We start from the raw sequence: 27,941 nt of genomic DNA on the forward strand, positions 1-27,941 counted from the left end.
AGGGAAGCCGTTAAGATGAGAAGGAATGGGATGTAGGGCCCAAAGATGTGCATGAGAGAGGTGGTTTGTCTCCGAAAGGCCATGGCTTCCACTGGAACACTCATGGGCACTTGGAACTTAGCAGTACAGGGATTTGGCTGAAATGGAAAGGAAACTATTTTGGGAGGTGAATAACCGGAACTGTCCCAAAATAATGAGCCGTGCTGACTCAGGTCCCTTCCTGTAGTCCAGCCCAAACCAGTACATAGATGCTGTTATCTTCCTTACAGTCCCGCCTTGTATTTATTTTGAGCCATTGCTAAATCAGTGCATTTTTACTTTAAGGAAAATTATAAGGGATGTTTTGATCTCCACTTGTTGCTACAGAAATGAATTTAATGACACAAATTCAGCTCTGTTCTTCATCAAAGCAAAATGGATGGAAAGATGGGCTCTGGAAAGATGAATTCTCCATGAACCACAAATATTTATGTTGATAATCAAATTGGAGGCTGCTGATCATGAATAGAAACTTGCTTCATTGTCTTAATGACCCACATCCTTCTTTAAACCAAAGCTAACTGCATACTCTATCCACACTGACACAAATCTGTGCAGGGATAAACCAGGAGGTCCTGTAGCAGTTACTCACTTTTCTTTTCCTCTCCTCACCCTCCTCCAACGTTTCAGTGTGTATAGGCTGTGGAAAACTACTGCTTTCATTCCCAAAAGTCTCTCACAAAATGAGTCCCTTAGAGTAAATAAAAGGTGGAGCACAGCTTGCCTTTAGGAAGCCCAAGGCGTTGGCTGCTTTTGTGGACAGGATGACCTGATTCCACAGAAGAAGTGCTTCTAAGTTGCTTCCCGTAATTTGGTGCCTGTGATGTACAAACTGGCAGACAAATGGAAAAAGAACAATTCCACTCTACTGAACAAACTACTATCCCATCAAGGCAAATGTTAAACGTTTCCTCCAGTTACGTGTGCAAACATTCCAATTTGCAAGAAAAGATTACTCCCAAAGGGATATGCTGACCTTTCCAAGTTGAGCTGTTCAGAAAGGGGGGAAAAATGCAATGCACGCAGATGCCAAGCGATTCTGACATTTGTGGCAGGAGAAAAAGGAAGTCTGTGATTTGCATTTATCAGAGTCCCTGCCTAAGTAGTGGTTGGGTCTGATATGTCTTTCATTTGAGGATGTTTCACTTTAAAAGTCTTGGGGGTAGTTTCTGACTTCCATCTTGGCTCCATGAGCACTTTTACAAAGTCCACTTTTTTCCCATCTTACCCGGCAACATGTGCAGAAGGAAGCTGTAACCCAGGCGATTAAACACAGCAGAGTGCTCAGCAACAAAGGCTTGAAAGAATGTCAACAAACTCCAAATTGTTCCCCCCCAAATTTAGAAAGTCCAAACAGAGTAATTCAAATTGATATCAGGTCATTATTTTTTAACCACTGGAAGTGAGGCTTCGCTGTGACTACTGGATCCCCCTCAATCACAAGGCCTTTGAGGACTAATGGTTATAACAGTGCTTGCACAGAACTTTAAAATTCAGAGATGTGAGGAGTGTTTGTGTTAAACTATTGGGATATTTCAGTAGTGTTTAAGTTTTGTAAAAGGCGTATCTCTTTCAAAAAATGTAGTCAACATGAAAAGCCCAATACATAAAACATATAAAAGTTTTGGGAACAGGGGCACCAGGCCTGGAGCCCTGCCCACACTTCCCTCTCATCCTCTGTAGTGGTTCCAAGGTCTCCTCTGAGTTCAGCTTAAAAACCAGTTCATATTTTTAAGCTGAAAACCACACCATGTGTGGTGACCCTCTGTTCTTTGGAAGAGAGCAGCAGTTTCCAACAGGTGTGCAGAAGAAGTTTTAAAACATGCAAACCTGACTATTTAGTCAGGGCCACTGACCTCTTTTCCCTTAGATTGTCAAATTAATAAATGACAACATGCAACACAACAATAGTAGTGAATCAAAATTATACTTAATTTTGTCAGATAGGCAAAAATGTATTTTTTGCTGTGCTGCAAAATTTTACTAATCAGTTTATTTCTGCCATGAGATGAAAAAAGTTAATCGCTGGACTAGATAGTACTCTGGGTAATGCCAAAGGACTCAAACCTCTACTGCCCTGAACAAAGGTTGAATGGAGTGTTTTCTCATCTTTCCTCAGTGCACTTCATTTGTCAGTGCTCTGGTGGTTGGACTGTGAAGAGGATCTCTCGCTGTAAATAGAGGTCACATGGCATAGCACCTGGGATGGTGGTGAAGTAAAATGATGACGAAAACCCACATCCAGGGCTCCCCTAGAGAACACTATGACAGGCAGGCATCAGGACTCTGCTCCTGGAGGCCCTGGATTTCCTCCGGGTGCTGATCCTATCTGACCTGACCCCAGGGATGTTTTCACTCTTGCTCCCTGAATACGTCATTTCTGATCAAAGCTATTTAAATAACTTTGAAAAACTCAATGTTTGCCAGGCTACAAGTGTAACAGGCTGGAACATGAAAACTATTGACAATGGCACTATTTCTCTGACTTGATGGTTCGTGGAGTCGTGGAGACCTGCCCTCCCTCCCTCCCTCCTTCCCTTCCTCCCCCCCTCCCGCCCTCCCTCCCAATCAAACAGCTCACAGTTTCTGAAATGCATTGCCCTCCGTGCTCTCTCCAGGAAACAATAGGTGCAGGCATTTTCAACTGACCTTCAGTTCTTCTGAGCCAGCACATTATTTTCTGCTTATTGGTTGTAGAAAGAAAGTGAAAAATGAAAGCAGTCTTAGTAATTTTCACATTTCCCATTTAAAGCAGTACCTGGAAAAAAGTTTTAAAATGATCACCCATGTATAAGCTGATTCCACAAGGGTTGCTTCTAACCAAGAGGGATAAGCAATTAGGAAGTTCTGTTGCATTGCAGAACTTCAAAAGGCGCTTGTGCACTTTAAATGAGGCAACTGAAATAGATCTGTGTTCTTATGCACACCTTACTTTACTTACCACTGCAATAAATATTGAGTCAAAGTTCCTCTTAAAAAAACCTATTTCAGGGCCAACATATCTAATGATGATGTCATTTTCCCTGTAAAATAGGTATACACTCATTTTACTCAACAATAGTCAACAGATTTGGAAACTGAAATGCTGTATAAATTAAGGATTCAAATTAAGGTCTGAATATTTTAGCAAGTAAAACCAATTATAGGAAGCAGTTAGTATCTTGCAATGAGCCAAAACTGACCTAGAAAGAAGAAACCATAACGATTTCTCCCAATATACCACTGACTCAGAGTATATCCTTTTAATTTTCTGTGCATGGAGATAATTTTTTTTGTGCCAATCACTCTCTGAACCAGATCCAGAACCAGTTAAAAAGATAACTGGACAAGGTCAGACCCGCAGTTTGTAGCAGGAAGGTCTCTGGGTACAGCCCTGGTCTGCACACCCATGAAACCTGCGGCCTTGGCCTCATTAGCATTATGACCCCATCAAGTGGGCTAATTGGCCTATGCAAATGTATGAATATAAACCACATCTCATTTTGTCTTGATTATAATATCTGACCCAAGTGAACTGGGAATACATAATTACATGGCATTGACATTCAAACATAGTTGTTATTTACTGAAAATAGAAGCCAATTTCTTTCATATTCATTAAATAATTCTTAGAAAACACAAATGGGTATTACCTACTGTAACTTCACTGAGTTCATAAAAACTTAAGGGGGAATTCTAAAGGCACTTTGGCAGCTCACCCTTATCAGTCCACACAGAATGCTGCTTGACCACTGACACAACCTGTTCCCAAAACTTGCTGATTTTCTTCCCACTAACCTAGTTCACACTTGCCTGCTAAGCTTTGGTTTCCTTATAAAAGGAAACATAATGAGGACAATGTTTACCTCACTGGATTGCAAGGAGTCACTGATATAATTAAAGGCCCCCAGATAGTGTGAGCTCGTGATAAACGGTGTCTTTCTTATTAAGTTGGCAGGTTGAAAGGGTGTGTAAAATGTATTACTGCTACTGCCCCCATTCTCCACAGGGAAGAGGCTGCCGTACCAAGGCACACCCAGCATTTGGAAACGTATGCATGGGACCTCCTAACAGCTGCCATTTATCATGCGCTTATACATGCACATTTACAGTCTGTTACTTTCTAAAACTGTCTCCATTTAAAAGATTTCCAAACCCAGGCAATTTAAGTCAGATTGTGCCATCTCCGCAGCAGCTCTGGGAACACTGAGCAGCTCTCAAAATTGGTGTGATCAGATCAATACACAGGCAAATTACCTGCATAACTAGCCATGGCTGAGATGGACTCGGGCTGGCCACAGACTGAGCGTAAGTTTCTTCTTAAAAACTCCTCCTGGTGGATTAGCAGTGTCAGCAGCAGCTCTGCAAGGGCAGAAATATGTTACACGGGGTGGGGTAAGGGGGCTCCTAGAATAGAGTCTCTTTCCAGCCCTGAAGATCGAGGCTTCTGGTGAAATAGCCTATTACTACTCTGAAAACTTACTCTAGTTCTTGAGCATCACTAATGGCCATGACTAAGGAGCACTGAAGATAAAAGGTAAAAAGCAAAGTAAAAAACAACAGGTGACTGTAAAAGGAGTCACTGGCTGTTGCCGTAACCTTGAACAGACTTGGCTGTACAGAAGAAAAGTGAAGTAAATTAAACACACTAAAAAGACCTCTCTTTGATATTAGAAGTGACTCAAATTTAAGAAAATCTATGCAACTGGTAAAGACAAGTTATTAGCTACTAAAATAAGCTTCTCCTGGGCCCACCATCTTCTGCAGCCCCCCAATCCCCCTGAGCGGGGGGGGGGGGGGGGGGAAGCTCCTTCCCTGGGGCCATCGGTAGGTCCTAGAGCACTGCATCCCCTCCCCCTCAACCTGGCTTCAGCCAGAGCCACTCACTTGGGTACTGTTGCATTTGCTCGCACACCTTACGAATGATTTCCTTTGAACAAGGTGCTGAAGACTATGAAAACCATCACATATGCTGTCCCCAAAGATTAAATATGTGCATGTCGGCGGTAGCTGGCTCAGACCAACCCTTCAGTAAATACATCATTGGCAAAATTTAGGCTTTTTGTAACACTGGCATTGGTTAGATTTACACGTTAGTGGCAGCTTGTGGAGTGGTGTTGGGAAGCCCCATCATCCAGATGCCAGTTTCTAGGGCTACACCCTTCTTCCCAACCACCAATCTTCAACCAGGAATGGTTGCTGCCCTGGCCAGAGGTGAGGGCATGTCAAAACTGAGCAATTCAGAAGCTGAATCTTGTCAGTTCTAAAATGCCATGCATGTTATTTAAGAAGGGCCAAGAGTCAACTAGAGGATATCTCTTGCTAAAGCTCAGTAAGAGGAAATAGCTGGAAACCATGAATGCATATATAAAACAAGCACAAAGTAAGTTTCAGACGTGTCTGATTACTTGCCTCAGTACACAAAATGCACGTTTTGGATCCCAGGTGGTGCTTCACTTGTTCTATCTGTGCATGTTTATATATTGTTTCCTTCTAATAAGCTTCTAAAAACAGAAAATTCTTTATTAAGAGAAAAGAAAAACAGAAACCATAAATTTAGAAGCTAAAGAGCCAGTTTGCTAATATGAAATGTTTGTCATATGTATTTATTTCTAAGCAGTCTTTATTTCTAAAAACACAGAAAGCAAATAAAACCCCAAATCTCACACACATGAAAATTATAACTAAAGCAGACTTCAATACTTGTTATATATTAGGGAAAATCAGTACAATTTATTGTACTAACAAGGAGGTATACGCTTTATGAGCCCCAAATTTAGAAAATCATGTAGTTTCCCCATATTAACTAAATAATAAATACAAATGAGGGAAGACAATGTACACTTATATATTATTAAAATTTTGAGTCTAATTCTATTTACTGGGAGTTTGGTAGCAAAAACTCCCTAATAACCATGTATTTGAAAATGTGATTTCGGCTATAAAAACAAGCTTTTTACCAAAGTTAGATTTCAGCTGATTCCACAATCACATTTAGTCTGGAAGATTAAGCTAAGAACTTGGGGAGCTCTTGTTGTATATATAGTTCGTCATTTTATGAAGTATCACTTTAATTCACATATATTAGCAATATCTGGCCTGTACAGAGAGTTCCTGTGACATTTTAAAAACTGACCAAATGTTAATTTTGGGCAACTTTTAAGAAAGTAAAAGTCTTAAAAAATTCTAAAGCCTGAGAAAATCAGGCTGGATGTATTTTAATTATGGAGGAAAACAATAGGATTTTAAACTATTAAATCTGCATCTTCCCTGTGAACACAGAATCTATCTTATTTCCTTAAAACTGTTTTGGAGCTAGTCAACACTCCAAAATAAAATCACTGTTACTCCTATCTTGGTCTATAATTTAATAAATCGATGTTATCTTAGCCCAGAACACAGGTAACCTGCATTATGTCAGGTATATAAAAGTGATACAGAAATCGTCTAAAAGTTTTGAAATGACAGAGCTGAAGACTTTCTGCTTTGTAAGTTAAAGGTTTTTGGGGAGGAGGAACTAAGGTACTTAAAGAGACCATAACATCTTAAAATCTACAACAAAAGGGGAAAACTACTGATACTAGTTTCTAAAAATCACACGTTATAATAATGTAAAACAAAGTTGCCATTTTATCTGATTTTCAATGTTTAAACATGCAATATAAATTATAAATAACATTATAACACCATCTTAAAGAAAACAAAAATGTACAAAATTTTTATGATAAATAAAATTATTGCATTTAATGTCATTATATTTGAAAACCAAAATCAGTGAATTCTTTGATGTACTGAATATAAACAGTAACGGTTCAAATGAAAAGAAATGTATGCCAACACCAGCTTCTGGGAACGATAAAAAAGTTAAAGCCCTGCAGGTCTGTCTGATTTAGGTTGGGGAATCATGGAAACAAAATATTTAAAATGATTTATTTTATCATTATGAACATTGAAGAAAAGCATTATAGACAGCAGAGTTCTTTCCCACCATAAAATTATTTACACCCATTTATTCAGCTAGCAATACTAGCTGGAAGAGGTACTGGTATGTTCCATTTGTAATAGCTTCGCTACAGCACACACTGTCTTCTGTTGGAGCATGTTGAAGGAAATATTGTCTCGTAAGTCTTTCCACTCTTTTGAGTCTCAGTCACTAAAGTTCAAAGTACTCTCAGAATCCCGGTGTCCTTAATGGCCTGATGAATGCACTGAAATCAAGCAGTGTGTATTCTGAAAACGCTCTTACAGCCATACAAATGCTGCTCGGGTTGTGGGTCACCTATTTCTCCTACTGGCACTATGACATTGGAAGGACATTTGTTATGAAAGTTTCACACCAATCTTGTTTTGTTCCTTCTTCATTAGCCGCTGTGCTTCCTTTTCCATTTTCTTCCTTTGTTGTTCTGCAGCTCTCTTTTCTCTGTCTGCTATCTTCTGCTGCCTGAGAAAAAACATATCCTTATTTTTACCTTCAGAAAATACCATACAACTAAAATACCTTATACATTCCAGAAGGAAACAGCAGTGCATTTTTTACCAGCATCAAATGAAAGTAAAAAGTCTTCATTCTTTTCACTTTTAAATTGCAAAGATTTTCAAAAAAGCATTTCTGTCAATCCTTAGAATATAACTTACAAATTAAAAGAGGTATTATCTATATTTTACAAACAAGTAACATGAGGCACAAAGGCTAAGTGACGTGACCAAAGTTGTAGGATTAAGTATAAGAAGCCACATCTCCTGACCTCTTTTCTTCAGATTATTTATTCCCACTAAGCCACTGCTTCCCTTTGACCACATCAGTTTTTTGATACCACTCAGAACAGCCTGATATTGAGGAATCACTCTCCTTTTATTTTAATAATTTTTTTAAAAGTTAGCAAAGGATGTCAAGAAGAGAGATTTGCAGAACAAAATTTAAAAAAAAAGGAAACTTAAGATAGGCCTTCCAACTAGAAGCTAGATTTCTATTTAAGGATTAAATAAATTTTTATTAAGGTGGCTATTTACTTATTACATATCATGAGAGCAGGAGTGGGTGATGCAATAGGCCAAAGGACAGGAGCAGAAGCTAGTCCTGGATCTGAAGGTTTAGGTTATGGGAAATAAGCAGCACACAAGGCTGAGGAGGCAAGCTGCGGGCCACCGCTGGCACGGCGCAGGCAAAGTAACTTATACACAGAAAAATCCAGGGTGCACCACCTACACGTGGGACAGCAAGCTGACTGCCATGAGCAAATCTCAATTGCACTTAGGACTGGGAGTAAGCAGAGTTATAAATGACCAAAACTCAAGAAAGTAGAAACTCGTTGTAGGCAACATTTTGATCATCAATGTCAATAGTAGTTTTTAAAAATCTACTTCTTACTAGCTCTTCCCACTTTCAAACAAAACTGATAATTTGCACTAAACAAGTCAATATGCCCATGGTAAAAAGGGAGTGAGGGACAAGAATTATAAAAAGCTGGCTAGGTTACAAACAACTAAGATAATCAAGCTTTGACTGGGTCAGTAGTTGGAATATAAACATCAACAACTGATGTTTCTGGCACAAGAGGAAACTTAAAGATTACTGCAGACAAGACATACTTTCCCTGTCCAGACACATGTCTAGAATTACTAACGTACCAAAGTCTTCTTCCTTAACGATACAGATCACAGTAGTGGTAAGACTGCAAAGCGGCAATGCGAAATAGGCCGAGTTACAGACTTTGGAGTACAGACACACTTTTAAAATTCCCACTGTTCACTCAGGGGCGGTAACAGCAGAAGGAAGCGCCATGTCTCTGGCTGTACTTACCCAACTGCCAGCATGAAGCATGTCTATCACTGACTAGCAGGCTCCCCCCCCAAGCTGTCATAGCATGTAAAACACTAAGTGTGTGTGTTCGGTCTTGCTGCAGGCAGGGCACAAAAGGACAGGGTGGGAACAGAAGGTTTTGTACAGAAACTTGTGAATTCATAGGCTCTATAGTACCATCATTAAAATTACCGGATTCAAAGTGAACAGCCCTTTCCATTATTCTTGTGAGTAAGAACACAAATGCCTAAAATGTTTTAAACACTCAGACCTCAATTTCTATGATTTACCCAAAAAATAGAGTAAAAAAAAGATGGTTTATCTTTTCTGATAATCCATACAACATAAATGCTGCCATTTAGAATTTTTTAAATACTTTCTTTACATTGAATAATGATCACATAGGAAGTAAATATTTATAACTCTCATAACTTTATTGACTTTTAAAATGGACCCCTAACTGTGAGGGAAAAATTGATGAAAACAAGGGCAAGACCAAAAGAGGAAAAAAAAAGTCAGGCATGACTACCAGTTACTTAACTGCACCCTCTGCTGGTTAATCAAGGTAATAATAATTTATTGATAAAGACAGGAAAGAGAAATACAAAAATGAAACTGGTTGTTTTGTTAAAATAGTCAAATAAAGGGCAATTCACTTCCTATCTCTATTATAAAAACAATCTTAAAATAAAATTTATAGAGCTGTATTTTACTATATCACCTTTCAAACTACAAAAGCAATTTAAATATTTAAACAACTGAGTTTTCATCAGTGATGATAGTCACAACTCTCTTATGGTAAATTTTCTTTTCACTCTTTGATCCAATCCAGCAGGAGCAAGAATTAAGTTTACTACTCAAAACAAAGAAGCAAGAACATAATAGCCAACGAAAATGAGCCTGAAAGCCTCCAGTGTATCTTTTTCTGACTTCCATTATCACCTCACAGGGCTTTTGTGTGCATCGATTTATTTGCCATTAATGAAACTATTCTTTTGCTTCTATAATGCTTTAAATTCTTGGTTTCTATGAGATTTTAGTCATGTAAAATAGCAACTGTGGTTTGAAATACAAACAAAAGCATCCCCTATTATCTACGGTTCAAATGAGAATAAAGAATGTAACGTTTGGCAAAATAAGCTTTCTTGACCTGACAGGCACTAGGAACAAACCCAGTACTTCTACGTGGGGGGCAATGCAGGTGTCACTCAAGTACCTGAGGACTTCTTCTGCCTGCCAGGCGGCATCTTCTTCTTCTTCCCACGCATTGGTGTTTTCCTGCCAGGTATCTAAGTCGCCTAGTTCAGGCTACAGTAAAAAACAAAACAAGTACAATTGTGAAGAGCCATTCTCCCCACCCCGGGCAGTCAAGAAGAGCATCTTTAACCGCCTCCGTGCCTCCTCCAGTCCTACACAAAGCCCAAAGGATCTGTGCCCTGGTCTGCCTGGAACTGAGGGGTTCCTGCGACAGTCCTGGCAAGGCCAGCTTTTTTCCTATGTTGTTTTAAAGAATACTCCTCTAACACGAACTTTTCTCTTCTGCCCATTTTAGTTTGGAATGGACAAGAATAAAACAACTGTTCCTGTGTCCCTTTTCAGTCAGAGGAAGGGCTGGGGGTATGGGTGGGGAAAGGGGAGGCTGAGTTCCCCTAACTGGATGACTTGGAGCCGGGGGGTGACCTGGAAGAACTGAAATTTTCAGACTAGCACAGCCACCTGCACTTCAGCAGAGTCAACTGACAGATTTCTCAGTGGCACTTACTGTCTGGGTCCCAGGCAAAAATGACAAATCAGGGAAAATTTACTCTTTATCAGTGTACTTCTATATTGTGCTTACTTTTGCCTGTCCTACTTATCACAACCATAAAAGTGATAAGTTCCCCCCAACATAGAATGTGCAATTTAAAAGAAGAACTTCATTTGAGGAATGAGTGGTAAAATATTTTCGGTGTAGCGAATCAAGTGCAGGAGGTTACCAGTCTCTTGTAGGCAATCCCTCTTTGTTTTGTCTGCTCGGAAGGAAAATGTGTGGAAAAAGCACTGGAGACATTATCTACCCTCTTTTAACCCTTCCCAACCCTGTCAGCAGTTACATATTTATAACTTCATGAGCCATATGCATGTTATAATATCTCACAATTCCTGCTGGGTGGTATATGTGCACTAATTTACTGGTAAGGTCTGAACAACTTTACCAATCCAGAGCATGTGTACATGAATAATGTTTGTAATTTAGAAATATAAAATAAATATGACACATTCCGGTGATTATGCTCTTTTAGAGAAATATCTGTTTGCTACTGTGCTACCATGATACCATGTACCTGCAAAGGAGTTATCAAAATATGTAATATTTATTACATGTGTGATCATTTATTTAATACTGTGCCTTCCCCACAAGAATGCATACTCTGCAAGGACCTTGCCTGTTTTGCTGACTCTCCACTACCTTACTAGCACCTAGCTCAGCATCTGGCATTAGCAAAAATAGTTTTTGATCAATGAATAAGAAACAAAATAAACACAGGTCCCCTGAAGACTGAAAGGGACCTGTGCAGTTTAAACAAATGGAATAAATAGATGTGGTGACTTAAAACTATGTCTGCAAATTCTTTGATACTCCTCTTGAGTATCAAAGTGGTGGAGCATAATTCTCTCCTTGTGCTGGGCTGGATTCACTGGACTAGCTTCCAATGAATAAACTAATGTGGAGGTTGCAGTGTGTCACTTTTAGGACCAAGTTATAAATTGGCCTTGTGGCTTCACTCCTGCATGCTCTCTCTCTGGGGGGGGTCACTTGTTATAGGAAAGCCAGTAGTTACGTCATGAGGAAATGCAGGGAGCCCTGTGAAGTGATCCACAGCAAGGAACTGAGGCTCATGCAACCAACCAGCATTAATTTCCCAGGCATGTAAGTGAACCACCTGGGAATGAATCCTCAGAAGACCACAGCCCCAACTAATAACTTACAGGACACTCATCAGAAACCCTAAGCCAGAACCACCCAGGTTAGTCTCCCCTGGATTCCTGACCCACATACACTGTGTGAGAAGAAAACTGTTTACTATTGTTTAAGTGTGGGACTGTTATACAACAACAGATGACTCAGACAACCAATTAATAATTACTAATCAATAATCAATCAAAGCATATTTAAACTTTGATTTAATCAATCAAAGCATAAGGCTGGACCTTAGTGGTTTAAAAAGTTCAAAGGTGATTCTGAAATGTTTCCAAGGTTAAGAACCACAGTTATATACTTTCCTCCCTACTTTTGTCCTTAAAGGTGCTGCATTTGGGTCAAACACATTTAAACTCAAATCACACTTTAAAAGTAAATAAAAGCTACTAGGGAAACAATACACAACTCACTAAAAATAACAGGCTATTACGGTTAGGTTTTAGTGGTAATCTCTTTAAATGTCATATTTTCTAGTAACACTTTGTCTCTGTCTTTCATGTGTACAATGGGACTGTGATTGCAGATTCAGATGTAATTTACAATCTCTTCAAGGACAGGAGGAGTAAAAGACCAGATGCACCTCTCTCAGTCTGCTCAACCCGGTTCAAAGTCACAGAAATATTAAGACAAACACTAAGTTCAATGCACCTTTATTTTTTTCTTCTTTAAAGAAAACAGAATAAAAAACAACCCTTGCTGAGATACCAGTGACATACTTACTGACTGATGAATGAAAGGCATGTCCTGAGTGGCTGCTAATCTACTGGAGAAACCTGTGCTGCCATCTGGGATGCCAAAATTTAGTGGTTCTCTCTTCTTAACAATGATCTGCAAGGTTAATTGAAATAGAATTATAGGAATATTTTATACATCACTATATAAAGAGAGACAAAATAATTTACTGAACAAAGCATTTTATAGTTATTTAAAATAGTTCTACCTGTCTTCTTTTAAAATTCGCAATGTAAGAAAAAATTTAAATAGTCTATAAAAAGCACCAAAATTCCCAGGCAATTGTCACATGGATCAGTTACATACTGAGAAACATTGTATTTCACTTAAAAATATAGTAATAAATTTTCCTCTTTCTCCTTCCTCTTTCCCAGACTGTAGATCCCCAAAATGTAATTAGGTATTTTTAGTCACAGTATTAAGTAAGAATATGTATTATGTCCTATCAAAAGTATAACCTGCTCTCTGTACATGTGGAAATTCATAGATTTCTCTGAATTTCATAGAAAATTTCATAATTTCTCTGAAATCATAGAAAATCTATGAACTTCCACATGTACAGAGCAAGCAAGAAAGGATTTTCATTTTAATTAATTTATTAAGGTACCATTGTAATATACTGGGTTACTATTAAGAGCTGCAATATATTTCCAAAATACTACAAAACTCACTTCAATTCCTTAAAAAATATACCACTTAATGCTTTTCAGCATGGAGACATTTGGACAACTCAACAAAAACAATTATGATTACAGAATGAGAATGTTATCAGTCCTGAAAATTTAACAATAAATATCCAGCTGAAATTGGATGAAAGGTAGAATAAGTAAGGTCAAAAGGTGAATTTATAAAATATTTTCTATGTTTGACTGAAGAAATGAAACTTTAAGGTTTTGTTTTGTTTTTTAATAGCAGTGACTGGTGAAGTAGACTGGAATAATAACATAAAATTTGAAAGAAGGGGACGCAGGTAAGGGTAGTATGAAATAAACCCTCATTTGCCAAAGTATGAAGTCAGTGGACAGTGTCTGTCAACGGTGAGTCAAGACAGCAACATGAGCCCAAACAGAAAAAGTCATTAGTGGTTGTGTCTGGGAGGTAGAACTACCCAGAAAGAGCATTGGGGCAAAAGTCTGTTGCTTTTCTCTATAAGCTCCTCTATAGTCTATGATTTAAAAATACTTTTTCAAGTATATGTACTATTTGGTTTTAAAAAAGAAAAATACTCAGCCACTGCTCTTTTTCCCTTATATCCCTGCATCCATATTCAACTTGAAAGGATTAAATGAAGTATTAACGACTAACACAAACCCACATCACTCCAAGTTCTCAACTCTATGTTAGGAACGATGGAAAGCACTTATCAGTTTGCCGACATCACTAAACTGTGAACTCTTTCAAGGCTGGACTTGTATCTTATTCAGCTTAGCCTTCACAGCAGACACCGGAATACAGACTCTGATATACAGTAGACTTTCAAATAAATGTTTAGATATAATTTTTAAAGGAGCACAGATCACTAGATCTGTGTCCAGGTCACTTGAATACATAAAATTCATCTTCAAGGTGACAGATACAACAAATTAATCATTAGAAATAGGCATTCTCAGAATATTAATTATTAGAATACTGTCTAATTTTCACTATGGGAATCTGAAAAGCAGTTTAATTGCTGAAAGTACAAATCTTTAACATACTTTCTGAGTTTTCCTTATAGTTGGTGTCATGTCCTTAAAATAGTCAGGTTCCAGTTGTTCCAAAGAATTTTGCTGTGTTGCCACGTTCCCGTTCCCTCCTTCAATCTTCACACTTGTGGGCGCATCTTCATCCCAGGAAGTCCACTCTTCGACATCCGTCTGAAGTTAATTGATCGACACTGTCAGCCATGCAGGGTGAACCTAATCGACATCTCCTTCATTGTTTATTGGAAAAATGGGCTTGCTAAAACATGAGCTTCAAATGTCTTTGACCAACAGGGAAATAAAAATTTTATTTCCTATACCAAAACTACATGAAAAGTTAAAAAAAATACTTTTACTCCCATGTAGACATTCTGTCCTATCCATTTAAAATAAACAAACAAAAAAAGCAAATGCTTTGAAAATTGAACGGACATTAGAACTACAGCCAACAAAAGTATTGAAACTTGCAGCCTAAGCCTGACCAGGTCAATTGCCTGATAAACTAAAGAATATAGACATTCTTGACAGGATTTAAATAAGATAAGAGTCTCAAACATATTCAGAATGTCCATGAAATAACCCAAAATTATTCAGCACAAAAAGAAGCAAGAAATTGCTTCTCAACTGACATGGACAAAGTCAATCAAGATATAAATGCTGGAATTATCTAAGACTTTAATATATAACTATTGTAAATGTGTTCCAACAAGCAATAGCAAATGCTCTTAAAACCAATAAGAAAAAATAGAAGACCTCAGCAAAAAAAAAAACAAAAAAAAACAGAAAATAAGGAACCAGAAAAAAAAATTATAATAAAAATATGTAACAACAACAAAAATCAAGACCCTGACTTCCAATTATTTTCACGACAGAGTAAAGGATCTGCAACTCAGTTTAAAAAATATGGTTCTGGAACATTTATTCAAACTTTAAAGAAAATTACCTGTTTTGGAACTGATGAATAATCCACTGTAGTTGGCAAAGTTATTTGGTCTCCACTTAATTTCCGTCCTCTGCCAGATCTAAAACAAAAATGAAATAATTTATTTCAAGAACTACCAAAGCAAGCATAGGTAAAAGCACTGTGGACAGTAACTTAAGGCTTATAAAAAATATTTTCTGAATTTAGAATTATTTATTTTAACAATTAACAGTTTCTCAGTAAGATATGAAACAAAAAGCATGCATCATATATCTTCCGTATTTAATATCTTGGATCATACAATAAGCATAACTGCTCCTTGGCTTAGAACCCTGAATTACAGCCAAACTCAGGAGGAATATAAAGCCAAAACCAAAAATGCAGTGGTTTCGAATCATGCAACTTGGATATCTGTGAGTCCTGTAGGTGAAGCTCTGGGACACCTGTGCTGTTTCAACCAGGGGGACTTGGCTTTTGTTTTACATATTTGGCTTCTTGGAAAGTTTACGGATTAAATTGATAAAAAGTTTGAAAATCACTGGGCTGAACTAAACTGTAACCGATAAGTTTTAAGAAGTATGTCCTGGCTGGTGTAGCTCAGTGGATTGAGTGAGGGCCTGTGAACCACACGTTCGCGGTTTGATTCCCAGGCAGGGCACATGCCTGGGTTGCAGGCCAGTTCCCAGCAGAGGACTCATGAGAGGCAACCATACCTTGATATTTCTCTCCTGCTCTCCTTCCCTTCCTCTCTAAAGATAAGTAAATAAAATCTTTAAAAAAATAGTAGGAAAAGTATTATATTAAATAAAATAGGTATTATAAATCAGATGTTGAAGGCATAGACTATGCAACCTGTGTAAACCATGATTTTCTATGTTATTTCTATTATGCATCTAGTTGGAATTATCTAACCTCTCAGCCTCAAAATGCTCACCTGTAAAATGCAGGTATTAAACCTATTTTTTAGGGTTGTTGTGAGGATTTAATTAAGTGATAATAATTAAAGCAACTAGACACTAGATAGTACCTGCTATGTAATATTTTAAAAAGGTAGCTATTATAAATGATCAGTCACTTGCTTCTTTTCAAATAATCTATAATGCCTCTATTAGATCTAATTGCCAAAATCAGCTACTTTTAATATGAAATTGGAAATATACTTTTTTAAAAGGATAAATAAAAAAGTAATTACTACTAAATTTATGATGTAAACCTGGTATTTTAGAGGACATATTTAGGTTCCTTCTGATACTTTTAAAAAAGCTTATTCTAAAAAAGGGTTAATTTTCTTAAAAACTGAACATAAAATCAATCCTAATTATATTTACATAGACAATAGAAATTTATGTGACAAATGTCCTAAATATTTTAAAATCAAATGTAATTTCTTATATTAAAAGCAATGCATATTCAACAGAAGTTTTAGAAAATAGAGATTCAAGACCAAAATCACTCTAATTTCCACTACTGTTTTTTTTTAAGATTTTATTTATTTATCTTTAGATGGGAAGGAGAGAGGGAGAGAAACATCAATGTATGGTTGCCTCTAGTGCATCCCCTGCAGGGAACTGGCCTGCAGGGAACCTGCCTGCAACCTAGGCATGTGCCCTGACTGGGAATCGAACCGTGATCCTCTGGTTTGCAGGCCCACACTCAATCCACTGAGCTACACCAGCCAGGGCTCCACTACTGTTAACATAACTACTTCTTTTAACCTCTGGACTCTGGCAATTTAATATTCACTCTTGTCATGCTTTACCTAGTGAATTTCTGGCCGTTGTCCTCATGCTCTATCTGAATGATTTTGAGCACTTTTTCCTACTTCCCAAATCCTGTCCTCTGAGTGACTTCAATATCACCTAAATTTCCCATTTCTTTCTTGACCTCTTATCCAGCAATCATCTCCACTCATTCGTACAGTCATACCCTGAACCCTGCCTTCTTTTTGAAATCCCAGATCACTCCAATTCTAACAATAAATTCAGTAACACTTAATCTTCAGGGTTTTGGTAATTATAAAATGGCCACTTTGCTCGAGAACACTCCCTTGCAGCTAGGGGGCCATACGTAACTAAGCTCTGAACAGCAAGCTGAGAACTGAATAGTTCTGTGTAACATCTAAATCGCGTTCACTGAAAAGGAGAGCTGAGTGCCCTCCAATCCCTATGCTTAATGTACCAATATCCTCAGGTCAAAAGAAATACCTAACAGTTCCACTGATTATGTAAGTAGGCCCAAACAACTTAACACTTATATATGTCCTAACTGCTTAGTAGCCATTTGAAAAAAACAATACATTGTCAATTTTAAGAAAAATAATACTTTTCCTTCATTTTTAAGCACACCGACTTACTATCAGAATGTGCATGCCTGCTGGACACCACACAACTCTTCAAGCCTTGCAATCAGATTGACTACTGCCACCCTCCTTTTCTGTTCTACAGTAATTTTGGTTCAGTACTTGCTTTTAATTACAGTCTAAAATCCTAGCTTTGCAAAGAGAAGTCACCAAAAATACAAGTAAACAAAAACTTATCTCAAACATTCAAGAACGTCCTCAAAAGTAGTACTATAGGATCTAATGTTGCAAATGCAAACTTCTCTGAGCCCATCATTTAAAAGATGTTGACTATTACATTCACTGTGCTTTGCTGAAAAATTAAAAATACCCTGTGACCCTCCTGTGAGTTCAGTGCGAAGACCTGAAGTGCCTGAACACAGTTTAGAAACTGCAGAAATTCAGTCTCTGGATGAGTTACAGAAGCAGAATGACTTTTCTGAACGATGCTACATGTACATTCTGGCATATTATTTGAGACTAAGTTTAAAAAAGAAATGACTTTACTTGGGGTTTCTCTGTTAAAGTTTTTTAAATATAAAAATAACATTCACATTGTAGTCTATAAAGAAACACCTATTGCTAATTCAACCTAACCATCTTATGACACTCTGATATGAAACAACTGTATCCATCAAAATCCTCTGATAATTTTAATAATGAAAATTAGTTTTCTTATTTCTGAAATTCTACAGTGCTAGAAATGTTACTTTAATGGAATATGATTTTCAAAGAAAAAAATCTGAAGTGGAGAAAAATATTTTAGAAATACTAGAAATTGGTGAATGAATCCTACAATCAAGAAATTTAGTTTAAATACAGTCCGTCCTGCTGCTTTATAGTTATGAAGGTATTCAACTACAGAGGAGATAAATAGGTCAATCTGAACGTAAAATTTGTTTACCTGCATATTAATCTCTTTAGGAATGAGAATATCGTTGCTAAGCAGGTACAAACTCTGAACAACCGAAACTGTGTGACAGCCATGGTGGGAAGCAAAACCTGTGGAAAGGGCACAAAAATCAATGCGTTAAGTGAATTTCATAGGCTGTCCCCCTGTTCTGAAGTCATGTTTAAAAGTCCTATTATAAGCTGTGAAAACCAGGCATATTTTTACTTTTCTTTATGATTATTTATTTTACTTTTCTTTACTGTGCTACATATATAGCATTCTTTCTTCTTTCTCCCTTCCTTCTCCTCTCTCTAAAAAGAAATAAAAATAAAAACTTAAGAACAATGTAAATCATTAGAGGTCCAGGATGGTGGCAGTGAAGGCCACTGAACTCTCTTCACCCTCTCCGATGAGCAAACTCATATACAGACAATAATTACTACTGTACACCTGAGAGCTGAATAAACAGCATCTGAACAACAAACAAGAGAAAGAGACCAAATAGAGCAGGCTGGGAAGCAATAGGAGCTGCAGGAACTCTGTGGTCAGGAGGAGCCAGTGAGGACCATTTTTTGTTTCCCCCCACTTCCATATGGTAAAGTGGGGGGCTCTATCCCTGGGCTCTGACTTATCTGCAAGATCACCACAGCTGTTCCCAGCTATATTGCCCTGAGCTTTTTGCCTTGGGAACAATGGGATCAAGCAGGAAAAACAGGGTGGCATCAAAACAAAAACTGTAAAAACTAGCAAAGTGATACCAACAGAGAAACAGCCTGTCCAGACCTCTGGGAGTGGGCTGAGGAACAGACAGGGCCACTGGGAAAAATGGAGCTAAGCCGTGGAATTGAAATATGGAAGCTACTTGTGCACTAAGCTATGCTCCTCCAAGATGCAGGTCAGAGATTGGAGCACTGAGGGTGTGGCCTGCAGCCCATCCAAGCCTTTACAAAGCCACGTTGAGGAGTAACTGAGCGCTGGCCTTGTGGACGCCCTGCCTGGGTGCAAAGGTCCTGCTTTTGCTGCATATGCCCAGCTCCTCCCACTCAGGATGCTGTCAGTGCTGCCTAAGAGGGCATGCAGGGTTTCCAGGGTTCCTTTCTCTGCCAGTGGGCCACAAGTATGAGCAACTCACTGCATGCAGGACTAGGACATAGGAGCCTCTCCCATCAGCCATGCAGTGGCAGGGGACAGTTCTTTCAATGAGCATGAGAAAGGCTAGAAAGGTAGTCGATTAAGAGGAAAAAAAGACCTCTGACCCACTCTGGTACCAGATAAGGAGTGAGATCAGGGGAAGGCAGGCACCTATGCAACAGAAGTCAGAATGGAAGCAGGAGAGGTACTGGACCAGAGAGGCCTGTCAATGTAGCCCAGGGAGAGAAGGGACTGGTTGGGAGGTGGAGCAAGCAAAGCCCCTCATTCCACCAGAAAGTCATATAAACCCAGGAAAACAAAGAAACTCGCTTACCCCTCACTGCAGTTCAAGACCTATACTCAGATGGTACACTGGCCTCCAGGAGAAAATGCCTCTCTTTCTCCCTCTCTTCCTCCCCCTCTTCTCTCTCCTTCTGTGACCTGGTGAAACATTCACCAGTGCATTTGTGTGCTCTCAGACCTAGGAGCACAGGACCATGTGGCCCTAGCTAATGCATGGCTATGGCCACACTGGTTCTACACGCTCACTCCAGGAGGGAAACTGAAGCCAGACAGCAGCTGGGAACAAGTTTAGCTGCCTGGATGACTGCTCAGCAGCTGGAGCTCCATAGAACTGTACTTTACAGTGGAGCAGGACTGCCATTTGTCTTGATCTTGCTGAGGACAGCTAGGCTTTGTCTGGGTTTAGCAGAGGAGAGGCACTTTGAGATGGGGAGCTCCCCATGGTTCCAGATCATTCAGCATTCAAATAAAAACCTTCTTCCTTTCTTACCAGCCTCTGACTCTAGAGTTTGCCTTTTGTGGCAGTGGCCAGCTGAACCCCCATTATTGTTCAGTAACAAAACAAAAAGGGGAAAAAGCAAGAGAAGAAAAGAAAACTCAAAACCAAAATACAATGGACAAAATGGCAATAAGTATATGCTTATCAATAATTACTTTAAATGTAAAGAGATTAACTGCTTCAATGACACGTATGGTGGCTGAAGAGATTAAAAGAAGATAATTCACTGAAAATTGAAAAGAAAGATGATGTAGGAATACTCATATCAAACAAAATATACTTCAAAACAAAAAATGTAAAAAGACAAATAAGGATATTATATAATTATAAAGCAGTCAATCCAAGATGAAAATATAACAATCATAAACATCTATGCACTGAAATATATGCAATTATTAATGGTCACAAAAGAACATTCACAGTAATACAATAATGGGGATTTTAATACCTCACTCACATCAGTGGATCTTCCACACAGAAAATCAATAAGGAAATAATAGCCTTAAATGCTACATTAGACCAAATTGACTCAATAGGCCCACATAGAACCTTTCATTCCAAAATTGCAAAATACTTATTTTTACAAGTACACAGTGGATGACAAAGCAAGCCTTACCTAATTTGAGAAAACTGATATCATATCAAGCATCTTCTTTGATCATAATGGCATAAAATAAGAAATCAATTAGGGAAAGAAAACTGAAAAATGGCAAATGCATGAGACTAAACATAATGTAACTCAACAGCCAATGGGTCAAAGAAGAAATTATGTGTTGCTTGATAATTAACCATGTCAGTAACTGGTTGGAAAATTTATCTTGGAAATAATATCACTAAATTTCTAAGAATGTTTATTGTTAGTGAGGTATTCTTGGATTTTGAATTAAACAGACCTAGGATTGAATCAAAGTCATTGAGTGTGGGAACACGGAAATAATATTTTACTCTTTGTGCTTCAGTTCTATGAAATGAGAGTAATACTGTCTATTTCATAAGGTGACAGTATGAGTTACTTGAAATAATACTAGATAGTGGTTGGCACTGTACCTCGTCACTGAGTATTAGTTCCTCTCTTTTATTAATCACTAAAGCAAATATTCTGCCAGTAAGAAAATTCTTAATTGCTAGGGTGAGAATTTTATTCTGTTATCAATAGTAGTTCCACTTTCTATTTTTCTGTTAGAACAACTGGAAATTTTAATTTCAGTTACCACCAAAATCATTCAAGTTGAAAAATACTTACTGAACAATGGCACAAAACATACAGGTGATGACCCTGCATATGATTATGAACAACACAAGTACATGTGCTTTCATCACTTCTATTAAACACTGTAGTGGAAGCACTGGCCAGTGCAATCAAGCAAGAAAAGGAAATAAAAAGCATCCAGATGGAAAGGAAGAAATAAAACTGTGCCTAAATGGAAAATCCAATGAAATCTATAATCAACTATATTTTTTACATGTTAGCGACAATCACAAATTAAAACTTTAAAACAATTATGAGCCTGAGTCAGGTGACTCAGTTGGTTGGAGTATTGTTCCCATACACCAAAAAGCTGCAAGTTTGATTCCCAGTCAGGGTACATACCTAGGTTGCAAGTTCAATCCCCAGTTTCGATGCATACGGGAGGCAACTGACAGACGTTTCTCTCTCACATCAATATTTCTCCCTCTCTCTAAAATCAATAAAAACATATCTTTGAGGATTACAAATAAACAAGCACAAAATATATGAAATATTTAGGCACAAATCTGATGAAAGCCTTATATAGTAAAAACAAAAAATATTTCTGAGAGAAATTTAGAAGACGTGAAGATCAACTTAAAAAGACCTTTTAGGTCTCAAAGAGTCAATACTGTTAAGATAGCAAGTCTCCCTAAATTTAACTATAGATTCAATGCATTACCAACAAAAATCTCAGCAGGATTTTTCCTCCAAACTTGACAGGATAATTCTAAAATTCACACAGAAATGTAAAGGGCCTATACTAGCCAAAACAACACTAAAAAACTATGTAGAAGGCTAATATTACCTGATTTCAAGACTTGTTAAAATGGACAACTGGCATACATATGAACAACAGAAATTTGACAAAGATGTGAAAGTGGTTCAATGGAGAGAAGGCAGTCTTTTTGACAAACAGGGCTGGAAAAACTGGCTATCCATATGCAAAAAAAACAAAAACAAAAAACAAAAGAAAACCTTCAATCTGTGTCTTACACCATTTAGAAGAAGGACTCAAAATGGATCATAGACCTAGATATATAACCTAAAACTAAACTTCTAGAATTAAAAAAAATAGGATAAAATCTTTTTGGCCCTGGGTTAGACAAAGATTTTATTAGATAGTTATGACACCAAAAGCATAATCCAAAACTGTTAAATTGGGCTTCATTAAAATTAAAAACTTCTACAATTCAAAAACATTTAAAAGAATTAAAAGACAAGCCACAGACTGGGAGTCAATCTTTGTAAAGCATATATCTGGTAAAGGGCTTGTATCCAGAAAACATAAGAACCTCTCAAAACTCAGTAAGAAAACAAATAATCCAATTAATAAATGGGCAGGTCTGACTAGACAGTTCACCAAAAAAGAAACACAATGGTAAATAAGAACATGAAACAATGGTAGACATCGTTAATCAGAGAAACACAAATTAAAACTAGTTAAAAACCATTACACACCTATCAGAATGGCTCATTAAAACAATGACTATCCCAAGTACTGGTGAGGATGTGGAACAACTGTAACCATCATACACTGGTAGTGGAAATGTAAAATGATACAGTCATTCTAGAAAACAGTTGGTGGTTTCTTACAGGGTTAAACAAACATGTACCATATTACCTAGCCATTCTACTCCCAGGAATGTCCCCAAGATAAATCAAAGCACATACCTATACAAAAACTAGTACTTGAATAGAAGTTTTACATTTAATAGCTTGAAAATGAAAACAACCCAAATATATATCAACATGTAAATGGATAAGCAAATTGTGGCACAAACTTATAAAACTGTTCAACAATAAAACAGAATGAACTGCTATTGCAAATAGTGTGGCTATGTTTGAAAAAAATTACCCCGAATGACAGAAGCTACACACAAAAATAATACATACCATATGATTCCATGTTTTTTAAAAACTCTCAAAAATAAAAAGAAGTCTATAGTGACAAAAAGTAGATCAGCATTACCTTGGGATGGGGAAGGAAAAGGTGGGAAGGATGGATTACAGAGGGGCATGATGGATATACCTGCTATTTTGATTATGGTTATGGTTTCATAGGTGTATACACATTCATCAAAACTGGTAAAATTGTACACTCAAATATGTGCAGTTTACTATATGATTATGTGCCAATTATAGCAAAAAATCTATTAAGACATTTGTGCTAAGAACACATTTTTCAATAATATTATGTCACTTAGTAAAGTTTTCAGATTCTAGTTAGAATCTTTTGTTTAATCCTCATCCGAGGACATATTTACTGACTTTAGAGCAAGTGGAAAGGCGGAGATAGACAGAGATAGAGAGAGAGGCATCAACTGGTTGCCTCCCACACACCCCCAGACCAGGGATCAAACCCAGGACCAGGGATCTGATTAGAATCTTTAAAAAAGTCATTAATACCACCATTCTGTATAATTTGTAACTCTTTCTGGAGAACCAATTTCCATTAGTATTTAAAAACTGGGGAGAGGAGTAGGCCTCAAGGATATACAATAGTCTCCCCTTATCTGTGGTTCTACTTAGGGCAGTTTTGGTTACCTATGGTCAAGTGTGGTCTGAAGATAGTAAATGGAAAATTACAGAAATAAACAATGCATACATTTTAAATTGCACACATTTCTGAGTAACATAATGAAATCACCTGCTGTGTGCTCTATCCCCCCCCCAGGACATGAATCATTCTTTTGTCCAGTGTATCCATACTAAAAACTCTACCTGCCTGTTAGCTACTTAGTAGCCATCTTGGTTATTAGATAGACTGTCCTGGTATCCCAGTGCTCTTCTTCAAATAACCCTTATTCTACTTAATTAATGATTGTGCCTAATTTATAAATCAAACTGTATAGCAGGTACGTGTTACAGGAAAAAGACGTATGTGCAGAACACAGAGTTCAACACCATCTGTGGTTTCGGGCATCCACCAGGGGTTGGAACATATCCCCCAGGGTTAAGGGGGGACTTACATAGGCTACATGAATGAAGAGCTGAGAGTCAATGTCATATAGATGCTTGGTAACCAGAGTTATCACCCTGCCAAAAATGTGTGTCATTGTGCAGTAAGTATTTAACTTATATGACTCCAGTGGTAACTGGAAATAAAACTTCCAGTTGTTCCAACAGAAAAACAAAAAGTGGAACTTTTTGGTTGGCCAAAAAGTTCGTTTAGTTTTTCCCGTACGATGGCTCTAGTAGTGTTTAGTTGTCTTGAACTCATTCAAAACAGTTTTGTTAGACTGCATTGTGACAGTTAACATATCAGCATGCATTTTTTTAAAATTCTTATCAAAATCAGTGAATTTTTGTGTAGCCATTTGAATACTGAATATGGAAAAAATATACATTTTCAGCAAGCTATGCTTTATTATTTCAAGAAAGGTAAAAATACAACTGGAATGCAAAAAAAATTTGTGCAGTGTATGGAGAAAGTGCTGTGACTGATTAAATGTGTCAAAAGTAGTTTGTGAAGATTCATGCTGGAGATTTCTCGGAAGACAACACTCCACATTCAGGTCTACCGGCTGAAGTTGAGAGCCATTAAATCAAGATATTGAGAAAAATCAACAAATGTTATACCACACAGGAGAGAGCTGACATACTCAAAATATCCAAATCAGTAAAGTTATTGATGAAAATGAAACGTGTTTTATTTTATGGAAAAAACTAAAAGGACTTTTTGGCCAACCTAGTATCATTGACAACAGAATAAAATTCTCAATTAAAAATTGAGCAATTAAGAATTTCCTTATTCTGCAGAATATTTGCTTTTGAAATGAATGAAAGAGAGGAACTGTCCATGTACTGCCTGCCAAGCACTGCCTAATATTATTTCCGGTAACTCATACTGTCATCTTACAAGATAGACAGTATTACTCCCATTTCATAGAACTGAAGCACAGAGAATAAAATATTATTTCCATGTTCTCACACCCAATGACTCTGATTCAAACCTAAGTCTATTTAATTCAAAAGCCAAGAATACCTCACTAACACTAAACATTCTTAGAAATTCTTTCAGTACAATTCATTTCAATGAAGATATATACTTAGCACCTACTATGTAACCAATTCTATCAAAGATAGAAAACACTACTGATCCACTACAGAGAAACTGTGTCCACTGCTCAGTTGTCACAAACTTGTAACAATGCAAGAGAAGGAGGCCGAGTCCCCATCAGTCTTGCTCAGTTAGTATTTTACATCTTAGCCCATGCCAATCATAGTAGGTGACTCAAGTACCTATCTGTTGATTGAACAGAAGTTCACATTCCTTGAGCACTCAATATGTTCAAGACATAGTTTTAGAGCAGCGATTTTCAATCTTTCTCATCTCATGGCAAACAAGCTTAATCACCAAAATTCTGTGCCACACCAAAAATGTATTTTTTGCTGGATAAAAATAGGTGTAATTTTGATTCCTTCATACCAGATGACTATTGTTGTGCTGGCTGTTATCATTTTTTTTTTAATTTGACAACCTGAGGGAAAAGAGGTTGGTGTTTCTGACTAAATAGTCAGGAATCACATGTTTTAAGAATTCTGGCAGCACCTTAAGAATTCTGGTGTGTGCCTCTCGCAGTACACCAGCTGAACCTTGCTATTCTAGACAATGTATGTTCCATCACCTCACCGTAATCTCAAGAAAAGATGAGGATGACAGTGAAGCTCAGATTCACTCATGCAGGAATTACATGGATTGAACCCAAAGCTCCAGCTCTCCTCACACCATACACATCCCATTTGTGAAACCTTTAATTTGATACTCATTGCCTCAGTTTAATTTTTGAAATGGCCTCTAGATGACCAACTTGATAAGAATGCATCTTAGGCTAACTCGCACTTTGATTGCTTCAAAATACTTTGTAGGACTAAATAATACTAATCTAATCTTAAAATTAAAATTTCTTTAAAAAACACAAAAACTTGAGATTTAGTAGAATAAATTTCACAATGCAACCAATCCTCAGGGCTTTTGTAGAAAAGACATCTGGAGGAAATCAATAGGAATGTCACCTCAGCTATGTCAAGCGGAAAAATTCACCTACGGTAAAAACAGTACTACATTAGAAATTGAAAGACTGTCTTTCCTCCTTGTAATTCCATGAAACATGCTGGCGCGATCTTTTCAGTAGTCACCGTATTACAATTTGTTAAACAACCCAATCTATGTCGATACACACTGGAGCAAACAAGTCACTAATCTATTTCTAAAACTAGGCATTCTGAATTTTTTTAATACCAACATTTGAAAAGCCATATGCTCTAGTGCAGAATGAAATATTCTCAGTTAAGTATGTAACTCTCTGAACTGGGTTAAGGAATGACAAGGCTCCAAAAATAAACTTTACTTGAACTCAAATTTCAAAAACCAAAGTTTGGCAGCGTCAAGAGAAGGGGAACTAGTAGAATGTGAAAGCAAGTTCTAAGTCAAACACTTTACCACGTCTGGCAACTCAAAGACAGGCCCTCAAATACGTGGCACTTCTGAGACTCTTATAAAGGCAGAGTTAAGGCCTCCAGAACGACTCAAAAGTAAGGAGTTTCACGGCCAAAATGCTTTATAACTTCAGATTACCCACCTAAAACTGATGAACAACAAGATCATACCCACTGTACAGATGAGAAAAACGAAAGGAGCGCTTTCAGGTTACCCAATCCGACGCCATGCGCACGGCGTTTTCGGAAACGCTCCAAATTGCTAAAAGTGGGTGCCAGGTGGGATGTTTATTTGGATTGTGGAAAAACCTGCCTGGGAACGAACACGATGTGCAGAGGAACGACAGATAAGACGGGCAAAGACGGGCAAATTTCCCTGCTGGGGCGGGGGAATTTGCCGAGCCTCGGGGGTTTTCTGGACTGCGCCCCGCGGCCCGACCTCCCACGCGTCGGCACTGCACCAGGAGGGCTGCACGCCCGCGGCCCACTCCCAATCTCCCTTCCCTCACCCCGAGGTCATCCTGACCCGGAAACAGTAGCCCAGACCATCCGAGAGCCACAGGGGGGGGAAACCAGCGAGAGGGGCGAAAAGGAAGGTGGGAGGGAGGGAAGTGCGAAGCCGAGAAGGGGGCTGACCCGACGAGTAGAGGATACCCCAAGGCCGAGACTGCCGTGGGGATGGGGAAGGGAAGCCCCTCGCGGGCGCGCGCGAGCCGCACACACTCACCTGCCCCTCCCCCTCCCGCCCGCCCGGCGGAGCCTCCGATACGCCGCGGGCCACACGCGCACACAAGGCGCGCGCACGCGCGCTGGCGTTTGCTTGTCCGAGCTCCCGCTCCGCGCGTTCCGCCTCAACCCCGCTCATTCAAAGCCGGGCGCGCGCTTCGTCGCCGGCGCCGTTGCCGCCGCGCAGCCGCCATGACCGCCCCCTCATCAAGAAGCCCTCCCCTTGCTCCTCCTTTTTTGCCCTCCTTGGAAGGAGGCTCCCGGTT

General features: G+C 38.3%; 1 protein-coding gene across 1 annotated transcript; it reads right to left on the reverse strand.

The window, feature by feature from the left end:
* Positions 1-5,636: 5,636 nt before the first annotated feature.
* EBAG9 (estrogen receptor binding site associated antigen 9) lies at positions 5,637-27,903 on the reverse strand. Its single transcript, XM_037166948.2, has 8 exons — positions 27,677-27,903; positions 21,871-21,958; positions 18,359-18,456; positions 15,138-15,216; positions 14,210-14,368; positions 12,501-12,608; positions 10,035-10,126; positions 5,637-7,459 (listed from the first exon to the last, which is right to left on the reverse strand). The coding sequence occupies exons 3-8, from the start codon at positions 18,439-18,441 to the stop codon at positions 7,339-7,341; spliced, it is 642 nt and encodes a 213-aa protein (XP_037022843.1). The 5' UTR covers positions 18,442-18,456; positions 21,871-21,958; positions 27,677-27,903; the 3' UTR covers positions 5,637-7,338.
* Between the last annotated feature and the right edge of the window lie 38 nt (positions 27,904-27,941).

This window comes from Artibeus jamaicensis, unplaced genomic scaffold, assembly GCF_021234435.1.
Source record: "Artibeus jamaicensis isolate MK-2021 breed Jamaican fruit bat unplaced genomic scaffold, CSHL_Jam_final scaffold_916, whole genome shotgun sequence".
Taxonomy (NCBI): domain Eukaryota; kingdom Metazoa; phylum Chordata; class Mammalia; order Chiroptera; family Phyllostomidae; genus Artibeus; species Artibeus jamaicensis.

Coding starts and splice junctions, on each gene's coding strand:
- EBAG9 (XM_037166948.2), bottom strand. CDS start 18,441: ATGGCTGTCACACAGTTTCGGTTGTTCAGAGTTTGTACCTGCTTAGCA. Junction 14,369..15,137: donor ATTCATCAGTTCCAAAACAG/GTAATTTTCTTT, acceptor AATTAACTTCAG/ACGGATGTCGAAGAGTGGAC. Junction 10,127..12,500: donor TGCCTTTCATTCATCAGTCA/GTAAGTATGTCA, acceptor TTTTTACTGTAG/CCTGAACTAGGCGACTTAGA.